This window comes from Carlito syrichta, unplaced genomic scaffold, assembly GCF_000164805.1.
Source record: "Carlito syrichta isolate Samal-C Ts95f unplaced genomic scaffold, Tarsius_syrichta-2.0.1 Scaffold302299, whole genome shotgun sequence".
In the NCBI taxonomy this organism is placed as follows: Eukaryota; Metazoa; Chordata; class Mammalia; order Primates; family Tarsiidae; genus Carlito; species Carlito syrichta.
Genome location: NW_007246395.1, coordinates 372191 through 390718, shown reverse-complemented (window position 1 = coordinate 390718; position 18528 = coordinate 372191). Strand labels below are relative to the sequence as shown.

At 39.7% G+C, this 18528-nt stretch overlaps 1 protein-coding gene across 5 annotated transcripts in view; it reads right to left on the bottom strand.

Annotated features, from left to right (window-relative positions):
- Positions 1-631: 631 nt before the first annotated feature.
- VAMP4 (vesicle associated membrane protein 4) overlaps positions 632-18528 on the bottom strand; it is a 38383-nt gene continuing 20486 nt past the window's right edge. For 3 of the 5 annotated variants that reach the window (XM_008056246.1, XM_008056247.2, XM_008056248.1), the window contains exons 4-8: positions 18084-18134; positions 9618-9718; positions 8579-8658; positions 3952-4003; positions 632-1240 (exon numbers count right to left, since the gene is read on the bottom strand). In XM_008056246.1, coding sequence (XP_008054437.1) covers positions 1212-1240; positions 3952-4003; positions 8579-8658; positions 9618-9718; positions 18084-18134 — 313 coding nt within the window. In that variant the 3' untranslated portion in view covers positions 632-1211. The remainder of the gene's footprint in view (positions 1241-3951; positions 4004-8578; positions 8659-9617; positions 9719-18083; positions 18135-18528) is intronic. The other 2 variants (XM_021711441.1, XM_008056249.1) reach the window with 2 other exon arrangements.

The window sequence follows — 18528 nt, the reverse complement described above, 5'->3', positions numbered from 1 at the left end:
CAGAGTCTTACTATGTTGCCCAGGCTGGTCTCCAATTCCCGGGCTCAAGTGATCCCCCTGCTTTGACCTCCCAAGGTGCTGAGATTACAGGTGTGAGCCACCGTGCCTGGGAACACATTTTTTTCATTGTAAAAACAGGCTAAGCTGAACGGTCACTCTCTAGCATCTGGTGCTGACAGATCAGCCTGTACACAGATTATCCAGACTCCTGACTAACTGCTCATTACTGTTGGCTGACCTGACCCTTGACTGTATAGCATGTGCCTCCCCAAGGATGATGAGGGAATGCAAGGACATAAAATACAAAGCGGGGTATTTCGCTACTGTCGGCACTTTTGGTAAAAGGTATCACTGAGGTTAGAAAAAAGTTGTCAGCAAAACAAAATTAAGGAATAAGTTACCTGTGGGGTTTCATTTACTCATATTGGGACGGACAGGTCCCTCCTTATTAGAGTTTAACTAAAAACAGACTGAACCATGACTGGGAGCTATATATTGGTCATTTCCAAACACTCCAATGGCATTCTTCAAGAATTTTATCATCTCCAGTTTTATAGTGCCATACTATGCTTTTCACAGTTTACATTTCCTATTCCATAATCCAAATGCCAAAAAAATACTACACATTCTCTTATACAGTCAAAAATAGGTTTACTGGAATGTTTTTAGTTACAGTTGAAGGCAGCAACATTTACAACATTTAGCTACACCATAAACATGTGGAAACTGCTTGCAAAACAACTGCAATATGAAAGAAATGATACTTTTGCAAATATTAACAGAATGGTTATGCATCTCTTTCCGCATGATGATCTGGTGCTCCACATAGGCTTCCTGACCCCCAGCCCGACCCACAACTTAATGCAACAATGCAAGTCCTCAAATATCAAATACAAGTCTCAAATATCATCATCAGTGTTTAACTATATACACAAACAATGAACTGGCAAGTATAGAGTTTCAAATCAGATCCTTGGAATATGGCAAAATAGAGGCTGGTTATCTTCGCCCTAAACATAATTATTAAAAGCATATTTTATTAGAAAGGAAGAAGATAATTGGACATTCTCAGTGCTCCAATTTGAAGTGATACTTGCCTCTTAGTTTCTTGAAAAAGAAGTTTTAAAAGTTATATACATAGATTTCATTTAAATTATGCAGCCATCTTTTATTGTCCCAGATCTTGTTTAATGAAGATCTCTGTCATCAAATCAAGTACGGTATTTCATAACTATAAGAACTGTAAGAGAAAAAAACGAAAAAAAAATCAAAATCAGATTCACACGCTACATCAGAAGCAATATTCCTAAATGTAGCTGTGTCTACTTTTAGAAATGAATAATGAGAACTGCACTTTTATCTGAGATAATAGATAGCAAATGGGAAAGAAGAAACAGAAAACATAAAGCAAATATCTAACACTGGCATCTTGATCAAATAAACTGACATAACCATTGTTTGCAACTGCTAAAATATTATTTAAAATTTTAATCACATAAGACAGATATTCACAATATATTTATTAGAAAATATCTATAATCTTAGTTTTTAAAAAACATGCTTATATGTTAACAGAAAAAGACTATAAGTGTATATAATAGTTATGTTAGCGGTAGCTATCTCTGTATGGTAAGATTATAGCTGAATTTCATTCCTTCTGTGTGCTATTTCACGTTTCTAAATTGTCCTCCATTACATGGTTGACTTTTGTTTACTGAGGTAGTTATATTCTATAAAGTCACTACAAACACTAAATTAGTGAACAGTGAGCCACTACTCCTAGCGAAAGAATACGGTTAAGTCCTATGAGCTTCTGGCTACATTTTTGTCAATCAATCAACATATAATATTGTTTTACGTGTTCCTGCGTAAAGACATGTTATTTAATGCACATTGTTGACTTGACCCTGTAGTGACAGTAGCCTCATGGCCTGCAGCCTAGGACTCACGCCTGCAGTCTCCCCAGCATGTGTATCTCCCCACTAGGGCCCACTGCAGCCTTCCTGCACTTGGCAACACTAGACAGTAGTGCAGCCTGTGCCTGGGGGCCATTTACATGGTGAATTCACCAACAAAAAGCACAAAAATGCAGAAAACGTGGCACTAAATAGGCTACCAAAAAAACACCTTCACATTATGAGAGCTGAAATAAAAAGGCGAGCTGGCCTTGCTTGACCACAGCTGGGAATGTACAGTTCAGGAGACTAAAATTCTTTTTTTTCTCTTTCATTATTTTTAGAGTCGGAGTCTCACTCTGTCACCCAGGCTGGAGTGCAGAGGCACGCTTATGGCCACCGCAGCCTCGACCTGTTGGGCTGAGGTGATCCTTCTGCCTCAGCCTCCCAAGTAGCTAGAACTACAGGCATGCGCCACCACATCTGGCTAATTTTTTGATTTATTATAGAGATGAGGTCTCGCCAAGTTGCCCAGGCTGGTCTCGAACTAGCGGGCTCAGGCAATCCTCTCACCTCCCAAAGTGTTGGGATTAAAGGTGTAAACCACTGAAACCAGTCGCGACTCAGATTCTTTGTTGCTCTGAACATGTCTGCAAATGATGGTGAAAATATCATGAGTACTGACTTTGGGGTTACAAATAAATTTGAGCTGGTAAGTGAATTCACAAACACAGAATCAGCGAATAACAAGGATCGACTGTATCTCTTGGTAACAAAACATTTTTCTGTTTAAAAAGAGGATCACATAATACAATTTTTCAAATGGGTATTTTTAGAGACTTTCTACATCTTCATAAAATCTCTATAAGCATAGGTAAAGGGACCTTGAAGAAAAGGAGATATTAAAAGTGATCTGATCTTCAAAAGAACATTAAGAAAAAGTGGGGAAAAGGAGATCCGCTTTAATGATTGAAATCAAGCTCAAATCCAGAACTAAAGAAAAACCAAACAACAACAACAAAAAGTCATCTGGATTTATCCTTCCAAAACAACATTGTAAGATACACACAGCTGAAAGTATAGAAAATAGAAAAATTAATGTTCTGGGCCTGAGTGTAATAGGAACCCAATATGACCTTGAACAAATCACTTAGCCCTGCATTAGGTGGTGAGGGTGGGGGTAGGACACAGGTTCCCCTTGAGAATCTGACAAAAAATAGACTCCTTCCCCATAAAAATGTACATATGCATATTCACATAACATTTTACATGTATTTAAGAGCATTTTTAGAGATCTAGATTCTAGGTTGAGGGCTCTTGTCTCAGGGCAGAAGCCATCATTCAATCCTGACATCAGACATACTAGGTCAACTGAAAATACATTTAAAAGGGTACAGGGAGGGTGTCGTGGCTCAAGTCTGTAATCCCAGCACTTTGGAAGGCCGAGGCAAGAGAATTGCCTGAGCCCAGGGGTTCGAGACCAGTCTGGGCAACTTGGTGAGACCTCGTCTCTACAACAAAATTAAAAAGTAGTTGGGTGTGGTGGGGTGCACCTGTAGTTCCAGCTACTTGGAAGACTGAGGCAGAAGGGTCACCAGAGTCCAGCAGATTGAGGCTGCAGTGGCTGTGAGTGTGCCACGGCACTCCAGCCTGGGCAACAGAGTGAGACTCTGACTCAAAAAAAAAAGGAATTAGGTCAGGCGTGGTGGCTCATGCCTGTAGTCCCAGCACTTGGGGAGGTGGAGGTGAGAGGATTGTCTGAGTCCATGGGTTCAAGATAAACCTGGGCAACTTGGCAAGACCTTGTCTCTACAATAGATCAAAAAATTAGCTGGGCATGGTGGTGCACGCCTGTAGTTCCAGCTACTTGGAAGGCTGAGGCAGAAAGATCGCCTGAGTCCAGCAGGTCGAGGCTGCGGTGGCCATGAGTGTGCCACTGCACTCCAGCCTGGGCAACAGAGTGAAACTCCGACTCAAGAAAAAAAAAAAAAAGAAATTAAAATGAACTCCAAAACAAATAATACCCACAAGAAGCCATGATCCAGTAAATACTTACTGATAATCACTAGCAAGAGGATACCAGCAGCCAAAGCCATGACAGCTTTTATCTATAACACAAAAGAACACACAGAAGACATTAATGTTTGCCTTATTAATAAACTCAGGACTATTTGTTGCAGTATTTACTACATTATACTAAAGCATCTTATTAAACACAATAGACAGACACATTCCTTGAAAAGTTTTCAAATTTTTTCTCACATGAACCTACTGGCTGTTTCACATTCTTTTGTAAATAATCAGAATTCTCCAAACTTGAGAGTTTTTGACTGGCTGGGTTTTATTGTTCAGGGCTATACTGCACAGTAAACATGGGCCTGGACCTTTCTGTTTGTGGTTTTACATGCTTATTTCTAATGTGAGACCAGGAAAAATATATGATATTTTAGCAACTCTGTTCAAGGGTCAGGTTATGACAAATAACACAGGCAGCCAATTTGAATGGCTTAATATATGTAGTGTAAGACAGCACCATTTATAGTACTTATTCTCAAAGTATATGAGAACTTTATTAGTTTTTTACTCCCCTTACTTTCTTCTTGGCGTTTTTAATCTCCATTTTGAGGAATATATTTTAGATTCTTCAGGAATAGCCTCATTAGTAAGCAACTTGCTAAGAACATTGTATGTGTCAGTTTGATAGTTGAAAGGAGAAACCTCAAGATCAGTTCTTGGTCAGCTGCTTAATATGTAATAACAAAATAATCCAGAGAGTATATGGAAACTTTGCAATTTGGATAGCAATGGCTATTAAAATTACTAATTATGACAACCCAAAAAATACAGAAACAGATTGGATAGATGGGACAGGAACATCTTTTAATTGGGTGTTGGGGTCCATGTTATACTACAAACTAAAGTAATTTAATCATTTTTTGTGAACCTGAAACATTTCTAAAATAATTTGGAATTTTGCAGTAGTTTTTCAACTTCACTCCAATATACATTAATGTGTTCTAGGCCTAACTTTAGAAGATTTAAATGGAAGTGTCAATATCAATTTTAAAACACCTCAATTAATAGTTTTCTTTCTTGGGTTTCTAATACTGGGTAGGAAATGTTTACAACTTCCAGTGGCAGTATTGTATTCATGTAAGTCCAAAGTCCTCTTCTAAAGGACATGGACAAAAATCTGCTTATTATTACACACATAAAATCTTCAGAGCCTTCCAGATACATGAGAGGTGTCAGCAATTCTCTCTACCCACCCATTGGATAAACTGTATTCATTTATTTTTAAAGTCATATTTACTGAGGTATAATTTACATAGAAGAAAATTCATTCTTTTATTTTTGATGGCTTTTGATATTACCTAGAGATCAAATATAGGACATTTCCAGCATTACCCCAAAGAGTCCCCTCACCCCCTGTGGCAGTCAATCTCCAGTCCCACAGACTCCCTGGCTAATGGTAACCCCGATCTATTTTCTGTCCTCATGTTCTTTTTCCTAAAATCCTTCTCAAACCACCATGATGAAAATCAACACAGAAAGTGGTGGATGAGGGAAGGCAGCCTCAGATGAACAGCAGCACAATGAAGGACTGATGACACAGCTAGATCGAAGACGGCTGAGCAACGGGAAACAGTAACAAGAGGAAAACACGGGCTCCTTCAAATGGTCTTCGTAACGTTACAGAACAACGGCTTTTGCTGCAGGGTCCGTGCTGCTAGTGGTCCCCAAAGGTCCTCAAATTGATAAAACACTGTTTAAAATATAATCCAATGGTTTTTCCTCTTAAAAGTAAACTATTCCTCTGATCTGAGACCCATAAATACAAAATTAAAAATTTTTAGGCCGGGTGTGGTGGCTCAACCCTATAATCCCAGCACTTTGGGAGGCCGAGGTGAGAGGATTGCCTGAGCCCGTGGGTTCAAGACCAGCCTGAGCAACATGGTGAGACCTCGTCTCTGCAATAAATCCAAAAATTAGCTGGGTGTGGTAGCATGTGCCTGTAGTTCTGGCTACTTGAAAGGCTGAGGCGGAAGGATTGCCTGAGCCCAGCAGGTCGAGGCTGCAGTGACCAGAAGCATGCCACTGCACTCCAGCCTGGGTGACAGAGTGAGACTCCAACTCAAAAAAAAACCAACAAAACTTTTTTAGATGTGGTTTTAAAAAGCAAGGGAAAATACACACTATGATCAGCTTTCATGGCTACATGAATGAGGCATGTGTGAGGGGAGAGACTGGCTCATGAAACTTTTGTTTTTCCAAACTAGCCTACAGAAACAGCCTATTTCTATGGAAACAGAAAATTTAAAGTAAACAGAAAATTTATTCTTTAAAGAATAAAGAATTCAGCCGGGCTCAGTGGCTCAGCCTGTAATCCCACGCCTTTGGGAGGCTGAGGTGAGTGGATTGCCTGAGCCCACGGGTTCGAGACCCGCCTGGGCAGCGAGACCTCATCTCTACAATAAATCAAAAAATCAGTGGGAGTGGTGGTGTGCGCCTGTAATTCCAGCTACTTGGAAGGCTGAGGCGGAAGGATCGCCAGAGCCCAGCAGGTCGAGGCTGCGGTGGCCGGAAGCAGCCACTGCACTCCAGTCTGGGCAACAGAGTGAGACTCCAACTCAAAAAAAAAAAAAAAAGAATAAAGAATTCAGCCTGTAATCCCGTGCTTTGGGAGGCTGAGATGAGTGGATTGCCTGAGCCCGCAGGTTCAAGATCCGCCTGGGCAACTTGGCGAGATCTCATCTCTACAATAAATCAAAAATCAGCCAGGTGTGGTAACGCGTGCCTGTAATTCTGGCTACTCAGAAGGCTGAGGCGGAAGGATCGCCGGAGCCCAGCTGGTCGAGGCTGCTGTGGCCGGCAGCGGCCACTGCACTCCAGTCTTGGTGACAGAGTGAGACTCCAACTAAAAAAAAAAAAAAGAAAAAAAAAGAATAAAGAATTGGCTAGCTCCATGGCTCAGCCTGTAAAAGCACTTTGGGAGGCCGAGGTGAGTGGATTGCCTGAGCCTGTGGGTTCAAGACTAGCCTGTGCAACTTGATGAGATCTCGTCTCTACGATAAATAAAAAATTAGCTGGGCATGGTAGCCTGCACCTGTAGTTCCGGCTACTTGGAAGGTTGAGACGGAAGGATCACTGGAGCCCAGAAGTCGATGCTGGAGTGGCCATGAGTGTGCCACTGCACTCCAGCTTGGGTGGTGGAGGGAGACTCCAACTCAAAAAAATAAAAATAATAAATAAATAAATTTTAAGGAAAGGGAGCCATGAAACATGTTTCTTTCCTCAGTTCTATTTCTGAAAGTAAGAGGATTCAACAAGTAAACAGACAAAAATAAACAAATCCAAGGTAACTCTCAGGAGAAATCCTTAGCACATGGCCAAGTCAAGTGTAGAAGTCATTGTTGAACTTGAACATGAGAGACTACGATGAGTTCATGTTCAAGAGTTTCAGTAAAGCCAAAAATTATACACAGAATCAGAAAGAAAAAAGAAAAGTTTTGCTCATGTGACAGGAAATTCACTATAAAATCTTAAAGGAAACACTTTGTTTAATGATTAGTAGCCACACTTGATTTAAGAGGTAAATTCATTTCTATAAACTGTTTTGCAGGAATATTAGTATATAGTGATTCTCATTTTTTTCTTGTTTAAAATTACATTTTTTTCCTGTTTCTCTGGAATAATGAGGATTAGTGAGCTTTTTTCCTTAACCTCATTTGTCATAACAGATTCTGATATATAAACTGCTTTATTTTCCCTCTTTCTTTTCTTTTCTTTTTTTTGAATTGGAATCTCACTTTGTTGCCCAGGCTGGAATGCAGTGGCATGCTCATGGCTACCACAGCTTCGACCTGTTGGGCTTAGGTGATCCTTCCACCTCAGCCTTCCAAGTAGTTTATTTTTCCTCTTTCAGCAAAAAAAAAAAAAAAAAAAATCATATTTTTATCTAGTTCCCACATTTAAAAAAAACTTTATATAATGCTATAGAGGTTACTCCAAAGAGTACTCATAATTATAAGAAAAGTTCAAGCTGGGCTCGGTGGCTCAGCCTGTAATCCAGCGCCTTTGGGAGGCTGAGGTGAGTGGACTGCCTGAGCCTGTGGGTTCGAGACCCGCCTGGGCAACTTGGTGAGACCTCATCTCTACAATACATCAAAAAAATTAGCTGGGCGTGGTAGCGCGTGCCTGTAGTTCCAGCTACTTGGAAGGATGAGGCGGAAGGATGAGGCGGAAGGATCGCCGGAGCCCAGCAGGTTGAGGCTGCGGTGGCCGGGAGCGGCCACTGCACTACAGTCTGTGCGACAGAGTGAGACTCCAACTCAAAAAAAAAAAAAAAAAAAAAAAAGAAAAGTGTATATTTGTTATGGGATAATAAGTCCAGAGATAACTAAGTTACTAATAAAATGTGCCTTACTTTTATGAAGAAATCTATGAAAACATCCTTTTAGGTACTGCTTGGTTCCTTTAGTTATTCCTATCCCCAAAGTCATTAACTCAAGTATTGACTGCATTTCTCCCATGTCTCAGGCTCAGATGCTGTAATAGTAAGCCAAACAGTTGTAGTCCCTGTGCTCACGGAGGCTGTCCTCCAGAGACCCGAACTTTCTTCCTGTGTTTGAGCAGCGCTTGAGACACTGACCAATCTCTCTAGAATCTTCTGGTTTACTTACTTGGCATCCACGCCACCACATTTGCCTTCGAAGTTGTTTGGATCTATTGCTAAAAGCAGTTGCATTATCCGATAAGCTTTCTATATCACATAGAGGATGGAGAGAAGGATTAAACGACATAACAGGATTCTTTTATCTAGTCACAAAGACAAGAAAATATTAATTTCTACTTCTGTAAATTTATTCCCTTTTGAGCATGAAAACAACATCCTCCCTTTTCTCCATCCACAAACTCTGGCTTTCTACTGTACGCTGTAAAAACAACAAAGTAAAAAACAGCTGCGGATCAGTTTGCTCAACCCGTTTTTATTATAAGATTAAGAAAAGTCTTCCCAGGGCCTCAATGCTTATAAATAAACTTATGAATTTTGGTAAGAAAATATTCTTTAAAAATTCAAATACTTGGCATATCTCTAGAAAAAAATTACATGTGGAGGTTAGATTCTTACAAGATATCAAAAGTAACTGATTTTAAGGGAAAACAATATGAATCTTAAAAATAGTTAAACAAAACTTTTTTTTGGCTAAGCAAGTCTGTCAAGGATTAATCAGGTATTCAGTCATTTAATATTCAAACAATATTTGAGTGCCTAATATCTTCCAGTAACTGTTATAGGTATTAACACTGATGTGTGTCAGTAAAGAAAGATGACTAAGTTACCAGAGAAAGCATAAAATAAAACTATCAGAGAAGTTTGAAGTAAGTGTTGCAAAAAGCGATCAGAGGTTTTGGCCTTGGATCTATGAGAAACAGGGAGCACATCAACATGACAGGGCAAAAGAAAGAACAGCTCTACTCTTAACTCTTCAACAACGAATTTTGAAATTCTCTATTCTCAACTAAACAATAAAAGAAATAATATGGCGATAAGATGATTCAAAGTAGAGAAGCTAAAATTAAGCCATTAAAATAATGAACTTAAGAATCAAATGCCAATTTCCTAAGCCAAGACTCCAGAGAATTGGTTAGACAATAAAAGAATTCATAACCTCGCAAAACAGAGATTAATAATTCAAGAAAGAGATGAGATATCTGTACCTGATTTGTCTTGTAGTTCATCTAGTCTCTCCCCTCTCTCAATTACCTTTGTAATATTCTCTTGCATGACATCAATAACTTCATCCACCTGATTCTGAACACTAATTAAGAAAAGATAAAAAAGTATTTCTTTTCAGAATGCTTAGAATTTCTGAAATTTGTATTAGACATGATAGAGAATAGCAAATTCTCAGAGAATTATGCAACTATAAAATTTAAGTTTGAAGCTCTGTAGTAACATTCTTCCATTTGCGGGCTTGAATACTCAGATAATTAAAGACAACATAATGTAAATTAAAGTAATATTTAACTTAAAGATAGTTTATTTTTAGCCTGCTTCTGACTAGTAATGTAACCCACAAGTAAATTAAATGCACTGTCAGAATGCTTAGTAATTGCAGAATTTAGTAAAACAGCTTGACTCTAAATAGTACGTTTCATTTCAACAGGCTGTAGAGGCAGCACGTAAACACAGTTATAATTTACTTTTGAAATATACTTCATACATAAAGGCTAACAAAGGCGTCTGCCCAGCTGTGACAGAAGGTTATAAAAACTACTCAGGTCTGTGTAAGAATATAACAGGCATACCATATGGCCTAGGTGTGCAGTAGGCTCTACTCTCTAGGTCTGTGTAAGAATATAAAAAATATTCTTTCAAAAAGAAAGAAATTTTGCTGTCCTTCAAAATGAAAATAATGTTTTCATCCTTTACTACTAGATGATGGGAGTCTATTATAACGAAACTTCAGACTGTTTAATGAAGATCTATCCTAAACTTAAAAATTTAGTAATTAGGTCTCAGCTGCCTCCTTTCACTAAGGAGTTAGCTTCGGAGTACACAGAGGCATGCTTGGTTATTCAAAGTGTTCCTCTATTGCTCTAACTACAAGACAAAAAGTTACCTTAAATTACTTTATGAAATGTCAAAACAATAAAGTATTTAGAAGGAGAAACAAAGAGAACTCATAGTTTTTATAACTTAAAATGCTTAAAATACACTGGATTACTAGCCACTTTGGTCACGTGGCACATAATGACACTGGGGTCAGTGATAGGTCACATTTACAACAGTGGGCCCATAGATAATAAAACTATTTTTACAGTACTTCTTTTATGTTTAGATGCACAAATACTTGCCATTGCGTTACAAGTGCCTACAGTGTCAGTACAATCACATGCTGTAGAGGACTGTAGCCTGGGAGCAACAGGCAGCACCACATAGCCTAGGTGTGCAGTAGGCTCTACTCTCTAGGTCTGTGTAAGCACAAACTGTGATGGTCACAACAACAAAATCATCTAACAACGCATTTCTGAGAATGCATCCCTGTTGTTAAGGGATGCATGATGGTATGTAAATGTTTTGTGTGTGTGTGTGTGTGTGTGTGTGTGTGTGTCTGTATTTATCCATTCATTCATTCAGAGTTGGAGTCTCACTCTGTTGTCCAGGCTACTGCAGCCTCGACCTGCTGGGCTCAGGTGATCCTTATGCCTCAGCCTTCCAAGTGGCTGGAACCACAGGTGGGTGCTACCACACCCAGCTAATTTTTTGATTTATTGTAGAGATGAGATCTTGCCAAGTTGCCCAGGCTGATCTCAATCCCTGGGTTCAGGCAATCCTCTTGCCTCCACCTCCTAAAGTACTTGGACTACAGGTATGAGCCACCACACCAGCCATAATGTATATAGATTTACATAAACACAGATATGCAATTGTGTTTCTGGTTGGAAAAGAAGTATCAGTTGTCACTAGGGGGCTTTTAAAGACATTTCACAATATACATCTCTCCTCTGCACTCTACACCACATTGCCCTCCAAACTAGCCCAGGGAATTGAGGCTGAGACAGCACATGGAATTTTGAAAGGAATTCTATCCTTTTCCTATTACTGGGCTATTTCTTCAAAAAATCTTGCTTTAAAAACAAAATAAAACCCATTTAGACATAGGTGGATTCATAAATATTCTCAGATTCATGTGACAATTACTATGCCTGCCACCCTCCACCTGTGTGCAAAGTATTGTGTGTACCCGCAGATCACCCACACACAGACTTCTCGCGGCAGCCCAGAGTCCTATTCTTCCCATACACTATTCCACTGAAGGACATGACTGAAGCTCAGCCGAGCTGGAGCATGCAGAATTCTATTCTGCCCCAACAGATCAGGAAGAACCCTGAATCTCTAAGATGTCTTGCTGAAAGTCCTCACCACATAAGCAAAGTGCTAAAGATATCCATCCTGTACAAGAACCAAGGCACAAATATTTACACAAGTAACCAACTTATCCAACAAATAATTAATGAGCACCTACTATTTACTATTTTGTGTCCTGGGAAAACAACAATGAACAAAACAGAATAAACTTAGGTCTGAATGTACAATGAACGCACTGCATTGGCCTCAGAGTTATGAAATAGCCTGCTCTATCCATTACTCTACTTTATTTACTGCACGTAAGCATGTAAATAAGTAAACAGGTAGTAAGTGAAAGAGCCTAGTTACTGATGTACATGCTTATTTTCTGCCTCTCCCCAGTAGAAGGTGAGCTTGATGCATGCAGGGACCTTGCCTATTTTGTTCACTTTTGTAACCCCAGGACCTATAATAGTGCCTGGGGCAGAGTGGACGTCCAGTAAATATTTGCTGAATAAGGGAACAATGTGGGCATAAATCTGGCAAAGCATACCCAGTTACTTGAGAAAGAGATACAGGCAATGAGTACAGAGCCTTTCATCCAACTGTAACAGAAACAGAGCTACTGTGTATTAAGGGTCAATTGTGAAATTCCCAGGTAGTTATTTTTATCATATGGAAGTAATGATAATTAACAGCCTAAAGTAAGGCAGTAGAGCAAAACAGGAATGGAAAAAATGTACTGCAGCTCCTACACACGATCAAATTACAGCTATTATAGATACACTATGCATAATTTTATTTTATTTTACTTACTCTTTTTGAGTCAGAGTCTCACCCTGCCGCCCAGGCTGGAGTGCAGTGGCACGCTCACGGCCACCACAGCCTCAACCTGCTGTGCTCAGGTGATCTTTCCTCCTCAGTCTTCCAAGTAGCTGGAACTACAGGTGTACACCACCACCCCCAGCTACTTTTTTGATTTATTGTAGAAACGAGGTCTTGCCAAGTTGCCTGGGCTGGTCTCGACCCCCTAAGCTGAGGCAATCCTCTTGCCTCTGCCTTCCAAAGTGCTGGGATTGCAAGTGTGAACCACCATGCCCGACACTACACATAATTTTAAATAAAAGCAAAAAGCTAAAGAAATAGAAAAGATCTCAGAACCTCTTTAAGTAAATGACTCCATGGATATAGGCAGATTAACTGGAACAGAACCTGTAATGTTTCAGATTCTTACTAGATTACCATAGACCTACAAGTATCCTCTCAACAACATGGCACACGTAATAAATCCCATCTCTGACGAGAACCCCCAACATTTTAATCTGTCCTATGGGATTAACTAGTGAATTACTGTTGCTTTCTCCTTCACACATCACTATCTGCTGGTCTAACACTCTTGATCCAGCTTCCGTGTAACCTCCCTCAATGATGGAAAATCTCATGACTGTGCTTCTGTTTCAAGATGTGTCCTCACCTAGAACACGACTTTGGTAAAAGAAAGAAAATGATTTACTCATCTAATATGAAGGACAGTTTTGTGTATAACAAGGGATAACACGCTTCCTCGCGATCTTTTACATTTCACAGTAGTCTCTGATTTCTATGTGCTTCACACTGGTCTTATCCCATTATACCGCAAATGACTTAAAAGCAGAGACTGTCCCATTCATCTTTTTAGTTCCCAGGAAATGTGAAATGCACCTGGTACAAAGTAAGCATTCAACAAGTATTTTCTAATCTGAATTAAATATCTTATTCATTTAAAACATTTATTAAAAAGTTATTATACTATTCATCAAGGATACCAAAGTGAGGATTGTGAGTCTGAGTCTGATATTTAGACAGTAGCCAAGTAGGGAAACTGTTAACCACAATAACACCACCAGGGATTAAGCGTTCCAGTGGAAGGGGGTCCCTGGTGTCTGGAATGTGGTCTGAGGTACTCAGCCTGGACCAGATGCCATCCAAACCTGGAACAAAGCTTTGAGGAGTTCAGAATGAATAGGGCAAAGAAAGTGACAGATGGTGGGAACATTTTAGGCTAAGGAAGTATTTGTAAGAGGAGAGGGTATTTCAAGAACTAACAGGATGTGGGCAAAGGAACTGAGGAGAGAAAATCATAGAGAACTCCTAGATTTATAATTTCAGAAACTGAGTGGCAGTAGGTGAAGGCCATTAATAAAAATAGAAAATTAGTAACTTAAAGGAAAAGCCAGTTTGTAAAGGTGGGTTGGACATTCAATACCATGGCCAGTTAAAGAGGCCCACATGGCGGGAGAAAAGACATGAGAACACAACTGGAAAAAGACAAACACAGAGAACAGAAGACATTGTCAACATTGTTTTAAATCCTCTTAAGAGTCTGCAGGCACCTGTGTTCCCAAAATGTCTCTATTCTAACCATCAATAGAGACGCTGCCTGGTACAGACAGAAATCCTAGGCTCTGTATTCAGACAGACGTAGGCTTGCAATCTAGTTTTGTCACTGACTTTGCGTGTGACTTTGGAAGTACCCTGCAAGTCTGTCTTAGCCTCAGCTTTTGCTACCTTTAAAGTGAAGATGACAGTCTCTACCTCACTTGTGAGGATTAAATGTGATAGTGTTTTTCAAACACTTAGCACAGTGCTTAATGCATAGCACGTGCCAGACAAATGTCAATGCTCCCCCAATAAGAAAAAAAAATATGTTCTGCAATATACACTCATCCCTTATTTTATGAAGAAAATATTTATTTTCATAGCTAACACCCCCATCTTGTGGCCTTTTAAGGTACTGATGACAATAGAAGTTTTAGTGTATTTTTGCAACTGTATATATACATATATATGTATATATATATATTACTTATTCATCATGGAGCATTCCCCAGGGGTCTTATAATAAAAGTTACCCTGGTTAGACCAAGGTTATTCTTAGAAGAGTCCATAGTTTTGATACAGAATGTCTCCAAATCACCTAAGTGGCATTCAGAATCCTATTATTTAATTTAAAAGCAAAAGCAATGTAATCTTGATAAAAAATTCTTGTCTCTGCCTATAATAAATGAAATCTTAACTTTTTTTCTTCTTGAAACACTGACTACTCCTTTGGAGAGGGTATTTCTGGAGGATCTATCCTCACACTTTTCAACTGAATAAAATCTCTTTAAATTTACCAAAAAAAGCCAAAGGAAATATTCCAAAAAGAATCATGAATTTTATGTAGGCATGCGAATATTTAAAATTTCTCTCCCCAAAAAATCTTCCCTAAAAAGTGATGATAGGTATTTTTTGTGGAGTTAACATGTTTTCAGCATTAATAATTAGTGGTCCATCAAATTCAAAGTAACAATGTTGCTTATCTAAGTAGTCAAGAAATACTCTGTTCATGACTGTAGTCTCAACACTTTGGGAAGTTGATGGAGGAGGAACGCTGAGGCCAGGAGTTTGAGATTAACCTGGGCAACAAAGTGAGATCCCATCTCTACAAAAGTAAAAATTAAAAAACCAGCCAGGTGCAGTGGTATGCACCTGTAGTCCCAGCTACTCAGGAGGCTGAAGCAGGACCATTGCTTAAAACCAAGAGTTCAAGGCTGCAGTGAACTATGATCATGCTACTTCATTCCAGCCTGGATATAAGACTCTCTTTCTAAAAAAATAAAAATAAAAATAAAAAAGAAATGTTCTGTATCAGAATGTTATAAATTAAATGGTATCTATAGCTTAACTAAAGAAACTGACTAGTGCTAACCATTTTGGTTAGTAAACTAATGCTGGGTTTTGGGATTTATTCTTGGGCAAGTTGTGTGGCAAGCTGTGCTCCATCATCTTGGGCACACTGGTGAGTCATGCCCTGGTTAAATAAGCACTAATGAGGTAGGGCCATCAAGGTTTAATTTGCATGTTCAATGACTGACCTTCTTCTAACTAAATCTGGCAAGCTTTCAGTTCTAGAGTAAGAACCACTATATTGGCGTGGCAATCCGTCACTATTCTAAAATTCTGTGATCACCAAAGTTATTGTGGCAGTTTAATACACAAATATACATAGTCATGGGTGAGTGTTTGGCACTTACTAACACCAACAATTATTCTCCAACAACTGCTCTGTGTAAGTGGCAGTGGTTTTGGGATTCAGCTGGAAAATCATATTCAAAAGATCCAAGGGGCCACAATCCCTACAGGGCTCACTCTGCAGAAGGATGTAGATAAGAAGCAAAGCACAATGGCAGGACAAACAGGTGTGTAGTTAGTGGGGTCCTCTTCTCAGCAGCAACTTAGGTATGAGAGAGCAAGGCATGTGGGAGGACCCAGGATTCACTCTGGCTCAGGCTGGGGAACGGCTCGGCCATCAGGCACTGGCATCCACCAGTGCCACAGAGGCCTGCACCCCACTAACCTGAGTCCTGGCAGAATGCCCTGTGGTCCCTGGAAAATGAGCGAACATATGGCTTTGAGGCCTCCCCACTCACCTTGCAGTGTCCCTGAGAGGCTGTCATACGACAGTACCTCATCACTTCCCAGGTTTGGATAAGGTATGAACATCCTGCAGGCTCTGCCTGCAGACCAAGAACACCACGGTCGAGAAATCCTAGGAGTCCCACGACTTGCACGCAGCCACCGGCCCCCTTCTGTTTCAGGATAATCATTTTTGTTGTATGGGACAATGACCCCAAGAGCTACTACTTTTACCTATTCCTCCTTTTGATATGTAAGTAACAAACTGAACCTAAAAGGGCCTCGTTGTATCTTTATTAGCCAGACCAGAGACTGAAAAATCAGGGATTTTCTTTTCTGCTGGCCTAGAAGCAAGCACCATGAGCTCTACAACTGCAAGGAAATGACCTCTGTCAACAACCACCTGAGCTTGGTCACAAGCCTCCAGTGAGACGGCACACCTGGCAACACCTTGATTCTTGAGACTCTGAGCAGAAGACCCACCTAGGTAGCACCTGAACTCCCGATTTGCAGAAGCTGTGAGATGATAAATGTATGTTGTTTTAAGCTGCTAAATTCATGGTAATTTGTTACACAGCAATAGTACTCTAATCAGTGTGTTGGTACTTTGGTTTTGAATCTCAGAATCTATTAGTGAGAATCAGACTAAGAATGGACACATTTATTTTTCTTTTTTTTTGAGTTGGGGTCTCACTCTGTTGTCTCGGCTGGAGTGCAGTGGCACAAACAAGGCTCACTGCAGCCTCGACCACCTGAGCTGAAGGGATCAGCCCTCCTCAGCCTCCTGAGTAGCTGGGACTACAGGCGCATGCCACCATGCCAGACTTTTAAAATTTTTTTGTAGAGATGAAGTCTTGCTATGTTGCCTCTAACTTATGGGTCCAAGAAGTCTTGAACTCCTGGGCTCAAGCAATCCTTCTGCCTTGGCCTCCCAAAGTGCTGGGATGACAGGAATGAGCCACAGCACCTGGCCAGAATGAACATATTTCTTCACATCAACAGCCATCTGACAAAAGCCCAAGTATCTCACCAAGAACCAGATGCTCTATTATAGTAACCTTCCACTGTGTACCTTCTACACTCAGGATGAGGGCTGTAACTATCACCCTGAACCTGGTCCATTCAGTTTGCCAGTCATTGTTGAAGCGTGGTCAGTTTCCAGGGCCTTCCCACAAATGACTCCATTCCCTTCCTATCAGGACTCATATCTTTCTGACATTAGATACATTCACTACAGCATATTATCTGTCATCTGCCACTGAATAATATACACAGAAAAGGTTTTAAATGAAAAATTAATTAGTCATAAACTTAGATCATTGAGGATAAGTAATAGATATGAAGAAATTTTGGAAGTAGATAAAAAAGATGCTGCATATCAACAAACTAAATCTATTATGTTCCATTTCTTAACATTCTGAAAATAGGAATCAAGCAATAGATTTAAAACTAAAACAGACTTCAGCCTATGTAAATAAATGGATTTGACACAAGTGATGAAGTTAGAAAAACCAACAGCTATAATTAGTTATAATTCAGAGGTAACTTTGTAAACATAAAATAATTAAGTTTTTTAATAACCCAGTAGTTATATGTAAACTATATTAGGGGTCAATAATTTTCTTCTGTAAAGGATCAGACACCTAGCAAACAGTTTAGATTTTGTGGGCCATAAAATCTGTCACAGTTCTCTGTTACAACTACTCCTCTGTCACTGTAGTCTGAAAGCAGGTACAGATAATAAGAAAACAAATGGGCATGGTTGTATTCCAATAAAACTTTATTTACAAAAACAAGGTACAGTCAAATTGTGCTCACAGACTATACTTTACCAAACCCTGGTCCACACTGAAATATGATAGTCATTTAAATAAAAGAGTATCTCAGGAACTTACTGCTTAATTTTATCATTTCTAGGTCCAAATCTTGGTCCAGATGGTCCTCTTCTAAAAACAAAATACCAAGTACATATTAATAATGTTAGCATTTAAAACAAACCAAAACTCCCCAGAAAACACACACGCGTAAGTACAATCCAGCTGAATTCTAAATATGGATCATTTATTTATCCTAAGGTCACATTTTACCAGTATTGGTAGAACTGAATAATATGGAGTCATGTCTTTACTTCATTGGTGCTTACTGTTGGCCACAATTAACCTAATGTTAAGATTTTTAGAGAAGCCGGGCTCGGTAGCTCAGCCTGTAATCCCACAACTTTGGGAGGCTGAGGTGAGTGGATTGCCTGAGCCCGCAGGTTCGAGACCCGCCTGGGCAGGCGAGACCTCATCTCTACAATAAATTTAAAAAAAATTAGCCGGGCGTGGTAGCGCGCACCTG